The sequence below is a fragment of the Vulpes vulpes genome, chromosome 7 (assembly GCF_048418805.1).
Source record: "Vulpes vulpes isolate BD-2025 chromosome 7, VulVul3, whole genome shotgun sequence".
In the NCBI taxonomy this organism is placed as follows: Eukaryota; Metazoa; Chordata; class Mammalia; order Carnivora; family Canidae; genus Vulpes; species Vulpes vulpes.
Window position 1 is genome coordinate 99,801,292 of NC_132786.1, and position 18,460 is coordinate 99,819,751.

At 35.7% G+C, this 18,460-nt stretch overlaps 1 protein-coding gene across 3 annotated transcripts in view; it reads left to right on the plus strand.

Annotated features, from left to right (window-relative positions):
• Positions 1–18,460, plus strand: part of ABCB5 (ATP binding cassette subfamily B member 5) — a 151,567-nt gene that overhangs the window by 104,826 nt on the left and 28,281 nt on the right. For all 3 annotated transcript variants that reach the window (XM_025993346.2, XM_072764517.1, XM_072764518.1), the window contains 5 exons: positions 597–740; positions 1,711–1,815; positions 1,989–2,066; positions 8,336–8,419; positions 16,545–16,748. In XM_025993346.2, the coding sequence (XP_025849131.2) occupies positions 597–740; positions 1,711–1,815; positions 1,989–2,066; positions 8,336–8,419; positions 16,545–16,748 (615 nt within the window). The remainder of the gene's footprint in view (positions 1–596; positions 741–1,710; positions 1,816–1,988; positions 2,067–8,335; positions 8,420–16,544; positions 16,749–18,460) is intronic.

Consider the following 18,460-nt stretch of genomic DNA (forward strand, 5'->3'; position numbering starts at 1 on the left):
TTTAAGTAAATGGTGGGTATTTGTCGTTTCTAATGGCTGAGTGATATTCCATTGTATACATAGACCACATCGTCTTTATCCATTCATCTTTTGATGGACACCGAGGCTCCTTCCACAGTTTGCCTATTGTGGACATTGCTGCTAGAAACATTGGGGTGCAGGTGTCCCGGCGTTTCATTGCATCTGTATCTTTGGGGTAAATCCCCAGCAGTGCAATTGCTGGGTTGTAGGGCAGGTCTATTTTTAACTCTTTGAGGAACCTCCACACAGTTTTCCAGAGAGCTGTACCAGTTCACATTCCCACCAACAGTACAAGAGGGTTCCCCTTTCTCCATATCCTCTCCAACATTTGTGGTTTCCTGCCTTGTTAATTTTCCCCATTCTCACTGGTGTGAGGTGGTATCTCATTATGGTTTTGATTTGTATTTCCCTGATGGCAAGTGATGCGGAGCATTTTCTGAGAAATATTCTAATTTTAACTCTGCCACCTATTATTTATGATATTTTACATTATAAATCTGTTTAAGATTAACTAACTTCTGTAGGTTCCATTATGCTCTCAAACTGAAGTTTTAACTAAAGCATTTTATTCATAGCCAGGTCTTCCTGAAATTTCTCTGTTTAAAATTTTTAAATTAATCAAGTCTGAATGGCTTTCTGTGTTTCTGGGGACACTGGCTGCTGTTCTAAATGGAGCTGTTCATCCAGTATTTGCCATCATCTTTGCTAAAATCATAACTGTAAGTAAAGCTAACTTGCTAATATTTTTAAGGATTTTAAGCAAAATAAAGCCTGAGAGAGCAGACCTGTTGTACTCTGACCCAGCTCTGGGGAAATTGGGACTTGCGGTAGATCACCCATAGTGTTGGATCCATAATAGGAAGGTTAACTAATGTTCTCTCAGGGGATAAACCAGCCTCTATTGTGAAGTCTTGGCTGGGCCTTGTTGACTGGGCAATCAGTAAAGAAATTACTTTGTTTTCTAATTTTGACTCCAGTGCTGTATCAGCATTCCAAAGCACTGAAGCAATAAAATAGACAAATACAACTACTCCTCTCAACTAGTCCAAACAATGGCCATTTTTTATTACCAGCCAGCTCAAGGAGAGGAAATAACAAGAGCTTGGGATTGTGCCAAGGAACTCAGGAGGTTGATGAATTCAAGAACCCAGTCACGTTAAGTCTTCAGTCTCAGATTTGCACAGCTATGCTTTGTCAGTATAGATGCCAATATATGTATAATTACTAATTTTAGGAACAATGCCTAGGGACATGTTTTAAGGTCTCAGATTGCAAGGTAGTACCTTAAATAGAAGAATAGTAATAAACCTAAGTTATTAGCAATTATTAGAAATAGTAATTCAAACAAACTGGAAGTTTCTTTGAAAATATACTATGATAATAATAACAGAAGACTCATCTGATCTCATATTTACATAGTTTAAGAGAGAAAGTTTGCATTAAAGACAAGAGTCCTGCGTTTATCCAAAAAAAAAAAAAAGAGAGAAAGTTGACAGCAAATCATTTTTTATCATATGTAATGAATGTAGTGGATAGAATAATGATATACTTCTTTTCCCCAGAAATGTACGTATAATCTTATTATGTTGAAATCTGTTCAAAAATTCCTGATGGATAGACATTTTAGTTTTTTCTTCCTCTTTTTATGTTTTCTTCCAATCACCTGATAAAAAATCTATTTCTTTTCAGATGTTTGAAAATGATGATAAAACCACATTAAAGCATGATGCTGAAATGTATTCCATGATATTTGTCATTTTGAGTGTTATTTCCTTTGTCAGTTATTTCTTTCAGGTAAGTTTTTAATGAATTAAACAAGTTTGAACATGATTATTTTTTGTGTCATTCTCTCTGAGTTAAAAATAATAATATAATAAAATATAAATAAGTAAATGTAGTGACTAAATGTTACAAAGAAATAGAAAAGAGAATTAAGAATAAATATAGATTTTCTTTTTGTTTTCCAGGGGTTATTTTATGGCAGAGCAGGGGAAATTTTAACCATGAGATTAAGACATTTGGCATTTAAAGCCATGTTGTATCAGGTCAGTGTTGATTTTTTTCTTATTTTATTTAAAATGTATTTTTAAATATTCCAACTTGTAGTTTTCAAGTAGTTGTAGTTTTGTCAATTTCTTGACATAATCTTTCCTTTGATCCCTTAAAAGCATCCTTTTTGTTTCTAAGCAGCATTAACATCAGAATTCTTACAGTATACTTTTCTAATAGAAGCAAGTCCAAAATTGTTATGTTTGAAAATACAACTTATAGAAAACAGGATTTAGAGTCTATTCCTTTTTCCTTGTGTTTATCTTGACAATTTTTTAATGTATAATGTAGTGTTCTGGATCAGATTGAAAGACCATATAAAAACTGAGAAGAGTTACAATATCTCAGGAAACATATTTGAAAAGGAGGAGTTAATTCCTCTAGTCTCATCCATGTGCATAGCTTAAGTTTTTTCACTCTGCACTTTTGAAAGCAGCCAGTCTCTCTGTCCTTCATCAGAAAAGAATTCAGGTAGCAGTCTCCCTGGCAGGTTGGCCTGCCATACACAGATGGTCAGTCACAACTAGGAAAGAACTAAAACTAGGTAGATCCAGTAGTAATCTTGAGAAGTGAAGGCTGGGGGCAAATGGCAGGAATGTCTCAGATTGGCACTTCTAAAACTCTTTCAGGAGGCTGAGATATATACTGGGTTCCTTGAAAGCCAGTAATCATTTGGAGCCCTTCACCATACTTTCTGTCTCCAGAGCTCCCTGGGCAGGAGCAAATAGCTTCCTGCTGAGGTCATTTCTAGTCAGAAATAGAATTACTGCCACTCCAGCTGAATCATCAAAACCAGTTTTTACATCTTGTGACAGTTAGCAGTAGTGCTCAGAAGACTGCCATGTAACAAAATTCCTAGGTTTTTGTACTCTTGGGGAACTATAAGCTACAAAATTCAGTAAAGCCAGAGCAAGGTTTCCCATAGCAACTTGATGCTTTGAAGCAGCTGGTGCCTGACACTCACTGCTCAAAGATCTGTCAGAGATAATTGAAGACTCTCCTTAATCCAGAAAAACAAAAATCTCCTTGAGGGATCATAAAATCATGTAATGCCTGCACAACTGCTCAAGTTGAACTTGTACTTTAATTTTGCTTTTTATTTATGAATACTTTATATCCTTCCCTCATCTTTGATGAAATTAGGTGGGATTTTATTTTTTTAGGTGGGATTTTAATCACTAATACTATATTTTTCACTTATTGACAATTTTTGCCCATTTTTGTTTTTCTGTATGAATTTATGTTTTTCCACATTCAAGAAAATTTATTTTAAGTTTCCAGGAATTTTTTACAATGTTCCCTGAATGCCTGTTTTGAACAAAAGGATGTATATAACTTTTTCAAACATTGCTTTGAACTTTGTAGCTAGACATTAATGGCATGCTTTTGGTGAAGTCTCAGGTCCAGGAGCCTGTTTAACCCAGTGGTTATTATTAATCCAATATCCTGAAGGTTGATACTAGACATTAATACTCTGCCTACCATTAGCCATGTGTATAGCTGGACAGTAATATTCTTGGATAAAATAGCCTCTGCCCATAAGAATGCCCAATTTATAAACCAAAAACTCTGATCCTTCAAGAAACATACACATTCAAAGACACACACAGAGAAACTCTGGCCTATTCAGCAGATGTTATTAAATTCATCCATAAATTCAACCCAGCCCCTTTTAGCTCATTGTTTGTTTTCTCTCTTCATACTGTATCATTCTTTTTCCTTCTTATCTTTGTTTTTTAAAATTGGAGGAAAAGAAGAGTCGTATATTTGGCCTTTTCTTTATAAATACCTTCCCAATTTCAGTTTTGTCTATAGTAAGGGACGTTCCTAATGTGCAGTTTTGCCTAACTCTTATTACCTGGGTTTTGTCCTAAAACTTTTTAAGTCTTAGAATGCATGCTGAGACTTGCACTGTTTTTTATAACTATTTTGAAACCTCATTTGAGGTAGAGGTATTTACAGAATCAGGTGTGGTCTTTTGTAGGTATAAAATCTGTTATTTTATTTGATTACTTGACATCCTTCCAGTTAAAAAGAATGTTCTAAGTGTTGCTGACTTCAATGGTTGTAAATAATTCATTGCTCAAAGCTAAATTTATATTTCTTAATGATAAATATTGACCTGTAGATCTGTTGGATTTCTGAAAAGATACAATTTTTGCCTATTTCTCTTTAAATTAGATTGGCTAGGGCTTCTTTAGGGATCTTTAAATCATGAGATCATAAAATTAATGGTGATCACTAAGGGATCTCAAAAAGCTACTTCCAAAAGATTTGAGGTAACAAGTCCTGAAGCAGGAGAAACAGGTAACTGAGACTCACCTGTAATGTTTCCAGTTAAATGGGAGGTAAAACCTGATAGTTGACTAAAAACTCTAGCATCTGGCTGCCTAGGTTCAAATCCTGGCCTCACTTGCACTTGCCAGCTATGTGGTCTTGGGCAAGTTATTCAATCGCTCAGTACCTTGGCTTCTTCATTTTTAAAACATGGATAGTCATACTATCTACCTCATACAGTTATGATGATTAATTGAGAAAATGCATACCAAAAATATATACATCATGGTGTTATTGTAAAATTTTTTACTTGTAGTATAATTATTGACAAGGAAAATGGATTTACTAGTATCAAAAACTCGATTGTCTTTACTTACAGTCACTTGACCATCAGGAGAAGAAAAAGCAAGTTAACTTTAACTCAACAACAGCTATGTTCCAGAAATTCTAAGTGTTTTAGCATATATTACCTATATTGGAATGCAGGACCTAGAGTACACATTGCTCACTTATTGGAAAGTAATTTTGGACATCTTGCAGATTAGACATCAAATAGTGACCGAGACTTGTCACATATATATCCTATGCCTAGTGTGTTATACAAGTTACTCTAGAATCAAGAATGTAATATTCCACAATAAATTATCCTTCCCAGATATTTACTTTACATTGTAACTAAAATTTCTTTGTGTATTCCTTGCCGTGTTGAAATATAGAAATAATTAGAAAATGTAAAGTTTGTCTTAATTTTTTTGAGTATACAATTAAAAAACAGGTAATGTCTTCCGGTTCAAGAATGCTATAGTTATTATCGATGTTGATGCGTGTTCACAATGTGTTAGGCTCTTGAGCGGGGTTGTTTTCAAAGTGATGATTGGTAGTGCAGACTCTGTAGGATGCCCTTTGGGTATCTTGTATCCTCAACTATTTGGAACACCTTCCCAACAAGGTCTTGCAGAATAGTGCTGTCATACTAGGGTAGTACCCACCCTTGCTCTTGCCATATTCCTCCATAGGAACTTTCTTCTCACATAACTATGTGATTAATGCACAGCTTTCTTTCTGTTATGCTTCTGTTTACTTTGTTGGCAGAAACATGTAACCTGGGTGTCAGAGTCCTGGCTGAGTTATAAGCCAACAATTCTTTTGCTCTTCACTTACTAAAAATAAGTCATTTTTCAGAGCCAGGCTCCATATGATTTTAATCCACAAGAGATATAAGTGGTTTGAGTGAGTGGGAGGAAACATTCAATAGCTAATAAAAGAAAATCAGAATTCCTCAGGCTGAGAAGTGCTGAGAAGTATTATCTCTATTTGCTGTTGAAAATGAAATTGGCTATAATATTATGCTTTTATTGCTTGTATTTTTGACCTGTCTCCTTCAGATTGCATGCTTCCTGGCCACGGGGGTTTTACATTGGCCTTTTTGCCTTGTTAGCCTCTCACAAGGCCCAGTGCTTATACAATCTAGGGAGTAATATGAAGTGTCAGGGAAAATCTTGCCTACGTGTATCCTAAAGAGAAGGAGATAGACTTTTTATCATTAATCAGCTTAAGACAGAACGGTTTGGAAATATTTCTTTTTTTTTAATTTCAAGTTTTATTTAAATTCTAGCCAGTTAAAAATAAATAAATAAATAAATAAATAAATAAATAAATAAATAAATAAATAAATAAATTCTAGCTAGTTAACATATATGGTAAAATTGGTTGTAGATATAGTATTTAGTGATTCACCTACAACATCCAGTGCTCATCATCAGTACCCTTCCCAATACCCATCACCCATTTAGCCCATCCTCCACCCACGTCCCTCCATCAACCCTCAGTGTGTTCTCTCTACTTAAGAGTCTCTTATAATTTGCTTTCCTTTCTTTTTTCCTTCCCCCTATGTGTATATGTTTTGTTTCTTAAATTCCACATAAGAGTAAAATCATACAGTGTTTATCTTTCTCTGACTGACTTATTTTGCTTTGCATAATACACTGTAGTTCTATCCTGTTGTAAATGGCAAGATTTCATTCTTTTTGATGACTGAGTAATATTCTATTACACAATATGTCTGTCTGTGTGTGTGTGTGTGTGTGTGTGTGTGTGTGTGTGTATCACCTCTTCTTTATCCATTCATCTGTCAGTGGACATTTGGGTTTTTTCCGTAATTTGGCTATTGTTGATAATGTTGCTATAAACATCAGGGTGGATGTGCCCCTTCAAATCAGCATTTTGGTATCCTTTGGGTAAATACCTAGTAGTGTGATTGCTGGGTAATAGGGCAGTTCCACTTTTAACTTTTTGAGGAATCTCCATACTATTTTCCACAGTGGCTGCATTCTCACCACCTGTATGGGAGGTTTCCCCTTTCTCTACATCCTTACCAACATCTGCTGTCTCCTATGTTGTTGATTTTAGCCAATCTGACAGGTATAGGGTGGTATCTCATCATGGCTTTGATTTGTATTTCCCTGTTAATGAGTGATGTTGAGCATCTTTTCATGTGTCTGTTAGGGATCTATATGTCTTCTTTGGAAAAAATGTCTGTTCATGACTTCTGCCCATTTCTTAAAAGGAATATTTATTTTGGGGTATTGAGTTTGATAAATTTTTTATAGATTTTGGATACTAAGTCTTTATCAGATATGTCATTTACAGATAACCTATCCAGTTCCATAGGTTGTCTTTTAGTTTTGTTGATTATTTCCTTCACTATGCAGCAGCTTTGTATCTTGATGAAGTTCCAATAATTCCTTTTTCCTTTTGTTTTCCTTGTCTCCAGAGACATGTCTATCTAGTATGAAATTGCTACAGGTAATGTCAAAGAGGTTACTGCCTGTGTTCCTCTCTAAGATTTTGATGGTTTCCAGTCTCACATTTAGGCCTTTCATCCATTTTGTATTTGTTTTTGTGTATGGTGTAAGAAAGTGGTCCAATTTCATTCTTCTGTATATCTCTGTCCAGTTTTCCCAACACCATTTGTTGAAGAGACTTTTTCCATTGAGTACTCTTTCCTGCTTTGTCTAAAATTAGTTGACCATAGACTTGTGGGTCCATTTCTGGATTTTTCTGTTCTGTTCCAGTGATCTGTGTGTCTGTTCTTTGTGCCAGTACCATACCATCTTGATGCCAGTACCATTCTGTCTTCTAACACAGCTTATTGTCTAGAATTGTAATGCCTCCAGCTTTGCTTTTATTTTTCAAGGCTGCTTTGGGGTCTTTGGGTGTTTCCATACAAATTTTGGGATTGTTTGTTCTAGCTCTGTGAAAAATGCTGGTGGTATTTTGATAGGGATTCTATTAAATGTGTAAGTTGCTTTGGATAATGTAGGCATTTTAACAATATTTGTTCTTACTTGGAAATATTTCTAAATTGTTTTGTGCATTAACATTTGAAATAGTTGGGCAGCCCTGGTGGCTCAGTGGTTTAGCGCCACCTTCAGCCCGGGGCATGATCCTGGAGACCCTGGATCGAGTCCCACGTCGGGCTCCCTGCATGGAGTCTGCTTCTCCCTCTGCCTGTGTCTCTGTCTGTCTGTCTATCTGTCTCTCTGTGTGTGTGCCTCTCATGAATAAATAAAGAAAATCTTAAAAAAAAAAAACATTTGAAATAGTCTGCTCTTCACAAATTACTTATGGAGTATAATTACAACTTACTTGGTCATTCAAAATGACCATTTTTTATGTTGATTATTGTACAGTCTTGTAGTATTGGTGATGGTTCCAATAATACATTCTTCATTTTGTATCTAAATATAAATCTGTGTGAAGAAACAAATGTCATTTGATTCATAGTATTTATAAGAATTAAATACTGAGAGTGAGGGAAACAGGTAAATGTCTTCTGACTTATTACACCCGACTCACAAATCAGAAAAGAATCTTTTTAATAACCATGAAGTTTTTTATTTTGGTTTGGTTTGGTTTTTTTTTTTTTTTTTTTTTTTTTTTTTTTTTTTTTTTTTGATAACCAATGTTAATTCTCCTTTTTCTCTAGGATATTTCCTGGTTTGATGATAAGGAAAACAGCACAGGAGCCTTGACATCAATATTAGCCATAGATATAGCACAGATCCAAGGAGTATGTATATCGCTTTTTTTGGTGGGGAGGGAGGGCTTCTTTTATTCTTAAAATGGTGTGTATATATGTAGTGTGTATGTATGCACACAAATGTATCTGTGCATATTTATAAGCTATACTAAGATGATCCACATCCTTAAAAAGACCAGTTAAGTTTCAGGGCTAACTGAGAGCTCTTAATGAAAGATACAAGGAAGCCTTTCAGTTCTGTATATTTTTAACAACAGCAACAAAAAAGTTATTGAATCACTACATTGTACACCTGGAACTAATGTAACATTCTATGTCAACTATATAATCATATAAATAATAATTTAAAAAGGAAAAAAAAGATTTACCATATGTAATAGGATAGCCAGAGGACTAAAGAAGATACAAAGAATGAGTTAGAGAAAAGAGTTCAGAATTAAATAGTAAGACAAGAAAAGGTAGCCAAGTGAAAACATACACACAATTTAGAAGTTTTAATAAAAGAAGAAAGTGTAGTTTTTCCTTCTAAAGATAGATTTTTCAGAGAGGGTGACAGAACATGAGAGACTCCTAACTCTGGGAAACAAACGGGGTAATGGAAGGGGAGGTGGGCAGGGGGATGGGGTGATGGGGTGACTGGGTACGGGCACTGAGGGGGCATTTGACAGGATGAGCACTAGGTATTATACTATATGTTGGCAAATCGAACTCCAATAAAAAATATAGAAAAGAAAGAGAAAGAAAAGAAAAAGAAAAAGAAAGGAAGAAAGAAAGAAAGAAAGAAAGAAAGAAAGAAAGAAAGAAAGAAAGAAAGAAAGAAAGAAAAAGAAAGAAAGAAAAGAAAGAAAGAAAGAAAGAAAGAAAGAAAGAAAGAAAGAAAGAAAGAAAGAAAAAGATTTTTTCTTACCAGAGAATAGAACAAGTTAGTTACAACTTGTGAATATTTGCAAACATCCATAATGGCTTGCAAAACTAATTTTATGTTGTAGAAAAAGCTCAAGAGGAAAAGTGGCATCATCTTCATTTCTTCCTGAAACTCCTTTTCATTATTTGGAAGGCAAGGCTCTAAATTTATTAGACATAATTTATATTTTAAAATAGGGCTGAGGGCAGCCTGGGTGGCTCAGCGGTTTAGCGCTGCCTTCAGCCCAGGGCGTGATCCTGGAGACCGGGGATTGAGTCCCACATCGGGCTCTCTGCATGGAGCCTGCTTCTCCCTCTGCCTGTGTCTCTGCCTCTCTCTGTGTCTCTCATGAATAAATAAATAAAATACTTTTAAAAATAAAATAAAATAGGGCTGAGATCAATTTTATTGGCATAAGTGGGGAAAAATGATGGATAAAATTCCCTTAATAGTCAAGTAATAAGCATAGCATTAATCTTCCGTAGCACAATAGAATGATCTGAATGACAATTTCTGTTTAGGAATGACAGGGTTCACTCCTTTAGGGAGAAATATCCCTATAATTCCAGTTGAATCTCCACTCCACAAAATTTGCTATTTTTTTCTTTACCTTGCTGATATTTTTCTCTTCCTACCTATCATTCAAATTTTTTAAAATTCCAGTGAAATATGCATCCCTACTAGCAACTATATTATACATGTATGACATCTCTTTTTAACAAGTATTTACTTCAGCCAAAAGAATGAATTAGAACTGAAAGATCAACATTACTCTCTTTACATTCATTAGTTGTTTTTGACAAATAGTGTTGTCTCTGGTTGAGAAAAATTAATGAAAACATTTGAAAGCCTGATTATTAACAGGCATCTGACTAATACCATCTGATCACTGGAAAATTTCTTGTTGCAGTTTGTAAATGTTGGTCTCATAATAATTTCTGAGCAAGTCAGATCATTTTCATTGAATGAAAACTAATAGCTAAAGATTAAATGGTTGAAATACTGGTGGGAGATTTTAAAGCTGTCAAATTTAAAAAGTAGGACAAGCAAAGAAGTTTTCCAAGAGTGAGACTATGTCTACTAGCATGTAATTCACATCAACCTTTGCTTTGCAATATAAAGGCAGATTCCTATATAACTTGAATGAATACTCTTTCTACTGAAGGAAGAATTATTTACCAGTTCAATTTGCTATTTATTTTTTTACAAAATACACTAGACTAGAGATGAATTAGGAAATAATAAGTCAAGGTCATATTTCCTATCTTACCAACTTAAGACATATTCCATCTCAGTTTCTTCATCATGTAATTTCAGTTAAATTTTATCAAATGATTTAGGGTAAATGTTCATAAAATAGCTCCTTCATAATAGTAAATATTACTTTGAAACCTTTACTAAACCAAAAAATACTTTTAACCATTTTTAGAAACTCTGCTACTTTGAAAGTCATGAGAAAAATATGTTAGTGAAATAAAGTCATAGAACAACATGATTCCTAAAATACCTAATTGAAAACAACCAATTTAACTGATACTATTTCAGCCTAAAGTAATGGCTTATTGCCATACATCTGTCAACAGACTATTTTTTGTGTAATATATAGTGTTATTAAAGGTACAAATCCATTTGAGATTCTTTGGGAAACTTGATTCCACAAAACTACAAGGTATTATTTCTGTACTTTTTAAAAGATTTTATTTATTAGAGAGAGCATGAGCAGGGACAAGGAACAGAGGGAGAGGAAGAAACAGGCTCCCCATGGAGCAGGGAACCTGATGTGAGGCTCAGTCCCAGGACCCTGGGGATCAGGACCTGAGTCAAAGGCAGATGCTCAACCAACTGAGCCACCCAGGCACCCTATTTCTGTATATTTAAGCAACCCCCTTTCATCACCCAAAAGTGTTACCTCATTTTCCTCCACAAGAAAGTGTTATTCATGCCACGATGTATACTTGATGTACCACTGACAGATACAGTGTTAGTTCCAAGAATTCTTCTCATCAGAACTATAATTATATTGCCCCAAGAAATCATAAAAATTTCATTTAACTCCAAGAGCCAGATAAATTGACTGGATTCTAGCCAGAGCTAGGACCTCATTTCCTGATTTAACTTCTTGACATGAAAAGTGTATAAAACAGTTTGATGTTACTTGTGATTCAAACTATATTAGTCATCATTTTCATTTAACTTCTTTGAAAATATTATCACCTATAGGTGCTCCACACAGACCTTTTAGAACAGCACATTTTTTAATCACTTCAAACTCAACATTGACTCCTCAAAAACCAACAACTAAGCAATATCAGTAACATATGTCAGACCACCAAGAGCCAGGAAAAACTATTTTAAAAAACTTCCCTGGTTTCTGATCGACTGTTGGTGTTGCTGCAGTGTTGTCAACTTTTTGAGGAACTGTTCTCACCAAAGGACTAATCGTCTGATATAGGTTTATGCTCACTGAACACATTTCTTCCACTGCTGCAATTAAACATAATTTAATTAATTCACTACTCATAAATGATTTTCTTTGCTTAGCTAATGAATGAGCCACTCAGAAAACTTACTTTGGTTTCAGCTTTATTTTCACTTTTATTTTTATCAAGAAATTCTACCAAGAGGTGGTTGGGTGACTCAATCAGTTGTCTGCCTTCAGCTCAGATCATGATTTTGGAATCCTGTGTCAAGCTCCACACTAAGTGGGGAGTCTGCTTCTCCCTCTGATTCTCCACTCTCTCATGCTCTCTGTCTCTCACTCTCTCTCTAAAATAAAGAAAATAAAATCTTTAAAAAAAGAAAACAAAATTCTACTAAAATGAGAAATTCCATTTTAAATTTTCTAAGTTTCTGAACAAATTAAGAATATTATGAGTGTTAGTCTGGAAATGTTGACCTATTTTGTATTTTTTTAGTACTATATAGTGTCATAATAAACACAACACTGTGGCATCTGATTAAAAAAGTAATCCACAGTCCACTATGCCTTAAAAGCAGGATATTCAAAGTCTACTTATCTCTTCCTTTCTTATTTTTAGATGATGGACATACAATGAATTTTTAAAACTAAAATAAAATGTCATAGTACAGCAGTTCATGTGGCACAAAACATGCTGTCAAATTATAACTGCACCACAGATTTATAGCACACTGAGCAGCAGTACAAAGTTAGGATACTGCACAGTGAGGACAGTGTGGTTACTCTAGCAAATACTCAATTCCATAATTCTAAGACAGCCACTCACAACAATAGGTAAAGAAAGGGCATGATTATACTCCAATAAAACTATGGACACTAAAATTTGCATTTGTAAAACTTTGGTGTGGGTCTTTTTTGTATGTCCCTTATCTCCTAAGTTTTTGAATATATGTTATCCAATAACTTTTAATGTTGTTATCTACTAAGTTTAACATTTGTGTCAGTTCTGGGTTAGTTTCAAAAGATTGATTTTATATTCTTCATGGGTCCTGTTTTGCTTTTTTATATATGTAGTAAATTTTGACTAAATGCCACACTTTATGAATATAACATTTTTGGGTGCTGGATATTTTTATATTTCCCTCTGAAGATATTCAGATGTCTCTTTCTGTGTGCCTTTCTCTTCTCTGGTATTTTGTGCTGCAAACCCTAGCTTTCTTAGATGGCCCAGGTTCTCAATTTTGTCTACTTAATTTAGGGAGTCTGTTGGGTTCTGTCTCAGTACGCTCACTCTACACTCCAGCCTGGAAGCTCTTTCAAGGGCTAAACTAGGGCAGTCTTGGATTCACCTTGTTTGTTTCCCATCTCTGCCTTTTTTTTTCATATGGGAGAATAAATCCATTTCTTATTACCCCATGTTAACCAGAAGCAGAAATCCTGTCATATGGAATTTTATTTCTACAATTGCCTTCTGAGTTTTCTTCCATTTATTTTCTTATACTAGCCGTTCCTCTTTGTATGTTATAAACATTCTTATAAAAGTTGTATTCTTGAGGTGCCCAGATGCCACACCTGGTTAAGCAGCCAACTCAGTTTCAGCTCAGGTAATGATCTCAAGGTCATGAGATTGAGGCAAGTGCTGGGCTTGGAGCTCAGCAGGGAATCTGCTTGATTCTCTCTCCCTCTTGTTCTGCCCTGCCACACACATGTGTGCTCTCTCTCAAATAAATAAAATCTTTTTTTAAAAGTTGTATCCTCTTGCATTTAGCAAATTCCCATAGATTGTTATCTAAAGAATTATTTAATCATGACTTCCTGTTCTTAATTTCCAAGAAAAACTTGTATCTTTATGCATGTTGCTAAAGAATCTAAGGAAGTTTAACTAAATTTCCTGGATTCCAGTCCTAAATTCTTTCTAGAGGTACACTATCCTCTAGGTCTTTAAGCCTATTTTCTATTTTCCTTTGGTTCTTGTAGTATTTTTCAAGACCAGATGTCTATTATTTCCTGTTAATTCTTCCTGGAACAGAAAAAAATATATTCAGATTTTTCTTATCCTACCACTATCACCAAAAGGCAGGGGATGGGAGGAAAGGAACAAGTAAGTGTATTCATTTGCTAGGGCTGCCATAACAAAGTACCACAAACTGGATGGCTTACACCACAGTAATTTATTTCCTCACAGGTCTGAAGGTTAGAAGCCCAAGAAAAAGGTGTCAGCAGGATTGGTTAAATTTTGAATCCTCTGTGCTTGACTTGTAGACAGCTATCTTATTGCTGTTTCCTCATATGGTCTTTCCCATGTGTGTGCATATGTGTGCATTCAAATTTCCTTTTCTTCTAAGAACATCAGTCACACTGAAGTAGGGCTCACACTAGAGACCTTGTTTTAACTTAATTACCTCTTTAAAGACCTCATTTCAAATACAGTGACATTCTGAAGTACTGGAAGTCAGGACTGCAACATACGAATTTGGGCATGGGGAGTGACACAGTTAATCCCATAACACACAACATCATGTATGTCTAGCATCATCTTTCAACTCTCAAGAGACAGGGTATAAGTCAGCATTAAGAAGCAAATAACATTCGTATTTCAACCTCTTAGGTCTTAGAATATAATAGCCTAAGACACTTAAAATAGTTTATCTGTCTTAGTTTTCATTATTTCATGGTTTGTTTGGTGTTTGCTCTTGTTACTTATTTTTGCTTTTTGAAGTTTTCTTTCATAGTCTAGTGAGAAATAGAGAAACAGCAGATTAGCAAATGCCATCTTGAACCTAAAGCCAGAAAAATATTTTAGGAATAAAACAGAGCCTTGAGGAATGCAGGGCTTTTTCTTGTTGTTATTTTAATAATGACACTAATTTGAGGGTACTTTAGTGAAAACTGATATAGTCTTCTAGAGAAGCAATTTGATAATATCTATCAAGAATGTAAGAGTTTATACTCTTTAACTATAATTCTAGGTATTTAACATTAGGAAAGAAAAGATGAGCATAAACATTTTGCACAACGATGCTTATTACATCTTTTTTTTAAAAAGATTTTATTTATTTATTCATGAGAGACACAAAGAGAGGCAGAGACATACAGGGAGAAGCAGGCACCCAGTGGGGAGCCTGATACAGGACTCAATTCCAGGATCCAGGACCAGGACCATGACCGTAACCAAAGGCAGACACTTAACTGACTGAGCCACCCAGGTGCCTTACATCTTCATTTTTAATAGTGAAAAGTTGGAGGCACCTGGGTGGCTTAGTCAGTCAAGAATCTGTCTTAGGTTCTGATCATGATCCCGGGGTCCTGGGACTAAGCCCCGTGTCGGGCTCCCCACTCAGTTGTTGATTATAGCTACTTTTCTAGGTAAATGGAGTCTCATTTTTTTATCTGAGCATTAAAGGAATTTAACATTTTGGTTGATTACTTATCATGTGTCCCACTAAAAGTTGATTCATAAGACATACAGTTCTCATAAAATAGTTATAAAGATATTTCTACTTATTAGGGATTTTTTCATAATTTCTTTTAAGTTACCTTATACCATGATGTCTCCAACTCCTTTTTGATATATCTTGATAATGCTGCTTTAGACCTTTGATCAGTGAAAACCAATTATAAAATGCAGAAAATGGAATATAAGACATGATGTCCAAAGTGTAAACTTTAATGAATACTATAAATCACTAAATTCAGCACTACTACAATATAGTGACCAAGAGTGCCAGCCCCTTGGTCGAAAAAAGAAGAAAGGGTTGGGTTTTGGAGGCCGCATATGGTGAGTTGCATATACATGTATGTGGCAGCCAGGTATGGGAAAGCCAAGCTGGAACAGAGGAAGAAAGGTGTCCATGCAGGGGAGGAACAGGGGCCATGATAACAAATTGGTTACATGCAGAGTATGATTACATAAATCTATTTTTAAAAATGGGAGCCAGGTTTCCCATTGTTGCAGAACAGGATAACAAATATAAGAAGGGAGAAAGTTGAAAATAGCTTTGTGGTGCTGGATTGGAATTAGAAATATTGATGTGAATTCATGATTCATATAAAGAGAGAAATATAGATTTCAGCTTGTGCATACATCTTTACACACACATTCCTTAGTTCTGTTCACAATTTTAATGGCTATCACAATTAATACCATGTATTGACTTCTAAATAACATTATCCACCAAAAGGAACCAGGACTCCTTGGAGAAATGATAGATTCCAAGGGTAGAGCCTGGAGAATATTTTTGGTCAGAAAGTAAGGACATATTCAGAGAATGATAGGAACATCCAACATAAGATAGACAAAGCAGGGGCAGCTGGGTGGCTCAGTCCGTCAAGCATCTGCTTCCAGCTTAGGTCATGATCCCAGGGTCCTGGGATCGAGCCCTATGTCTGATTCCCTGCTCAGTGGGGTGTCTGGTTCTCCCTCCCCCTGCTGTTGCCTTCCCCGTCTCTCCCACAAAGCATTAATGACTCCTTAGTAGTGGACAGTTTTTTAAGTATGGGTATTATTTAATTTCTAAGTACAAGTTCAAAGTAAAAATGTAAATATAAATCCTAAAAAAAAGCCTGCTTTGTTTTGTAAGAAACTATAAGAATTCTTTTTTTTAAAGATTTTATTTATTTATTCATGAGAGACACACAGAGAGTGGCAGAGACATAGGCAGAGGGAGAAGTGAGCTCCCAGAAAGCCCAATGTGGGAGTCCACCCCAGAACCCTGGGATCGCACCCTGAGCCAAAGGCAGATGCTCAACTTCTAAGCCACCCAGGTGTCCCCATAATAAGATTTCTTGTAAATTTAAGATTAATTTTTTTCTCAAAATCTGTCTTATTATAGGCAACAGGTTCAAGGATTGGTGTCTTAACACAAAATGCCACTAACATGGGACTGTCAATTATCATTTCCTTCATATATGGATGGGAGATGACACTCTTAATTCTGAGTATTGCTCCAATACTTGCTCTGACAGGAATGATTGAAACCACAGCTATGACTGGATTTGCCAACAAGGATAAGCAAGAACTTAAGCATGCTGGGAAGGTAATATAAAGACTTGTTACCGTCATAACATTTTAAGAGGAAAACAGTGAGAGTTCCCATTTTTACAGTATGCTAACTTCCTTTCTTAGGAATTTGTAAAGTGGTATATGTGTATTGAAATGCATACAGGGGCAGCCCGGGCTGCTCAGCAGTTTAGCACCGCCTTCAGCCCAGGGCCTGATCCTGGAGACCAGGGATCGAGTCCCACATCTTGCTCCCTGCATGGAGCCTGCTTCTCCCTCTGCCTGTGTCTCTGCCTCTCTCTTTCTCTCTGTGTCTCTCATGAATAAGTAAATGAAATCTTAAAAAAAAAAAAAATGCATAGTTGGGATGGGGTGTAGATAATGCTATAGTAATAGGATTAATTGAGCAAGTTATATCAACCTTTCTGGACTTCAATTTCTTCCTCTGCAAAGTGGGAATAATAATAATACCACTTGCAGATTTTTCTAAGTATTATACAAAACACTTAGCATTATTATATGCAAGATACTTAGAATAATGTCTGGAAGACAGTATGCACTCAATGCCAGCCATATTACCATATCATGGGAGAACTTGCTAACATCATGATTCCCCATTCTCTGTTGAATAATTAAATTTTCTTAAATAATTATAATTATTTTTCAAAATGTAGAGGAAATATGACAGTAACTGGATATAAGTCAATTCGTTGTTACTGACAGAGCATAAATAAGGTTTTAGAAGCAAGGACTGGGCAGCCCTGATGGCTCAGCGGTTTAGTGCTGCCTTTGGCCCAGGGTGTGATGCTGAAGTCCCAGGATCGAGTCCCACATCAGGCTCCCTGTATGGAGCCTGCTTCTCCCTCTTCCTGTGTCTCTGCCTCTCTCTGTGTGTCTCTAATGAGTAAATAAACAAATCTTAAAAAAAAAAAAAATAGAAGCAAGGACTATCTTTATACTGACCAAAATGAGCAACATTTTAATTACTGGGAAAATGCTTAGTTATCTTTAAGTTTCTCATGAACAATTGTATTAGAGGTTTAGGGGACATTAGTACTGTAGTATCATAGCATCTAAGAATTGAAAGAAATATCATTTGATCCGACCACTTACCCAAAGAAGGAATCCCTTGTACAAAATCTCTATCAAGTGTCCATCTTTTACCCATCCTTTTCCTCCAGTGGCAAGCAGTGCATTACTTTCTCAGGCTGCCTACCTTTGAAAAGCCTTCGGATGATAGGCAGTTTTTGGTTTTGGTGTTTGTCTGTTTGTTTGTTGGTGGCCTTCTATCCTACCCTTCTTGGCTTTCATCTCAGCAGAGGTCCAGGCCTGTTTCTCATGGCAGCCTTTAGGAAGCTGCAACATGTAAATGCCAAGTCATCATCTCTTCTCTCCATCCCCAGGTCTTTAAGCTGTTCCTCTCCTGGTATAGTTTCGAGGACTTTTATCACTTGGGTGAACATCCTCTGAATCTGAAAATGATTTTAATACCAGTTATGGTCTATATCACAGTGACTGTCATAGTTGGCACATTATAAGTAGCATGAACAATGAATAGGGATGCCAAGTATATGACTCATCAATATCTGGTTTGTGTGACCCTTGGACCTTTTCACCTTCCTTGGACTAAATAAGAACTTGGCCAGTACAGACTGAACCATTTAGGATATAGGATATATTTGCCTCAGAGACAGTGAAAAGTTGTTTGGCCCTCCTTGTGGTGCAAATTATCACAACTTCCAAATTAAT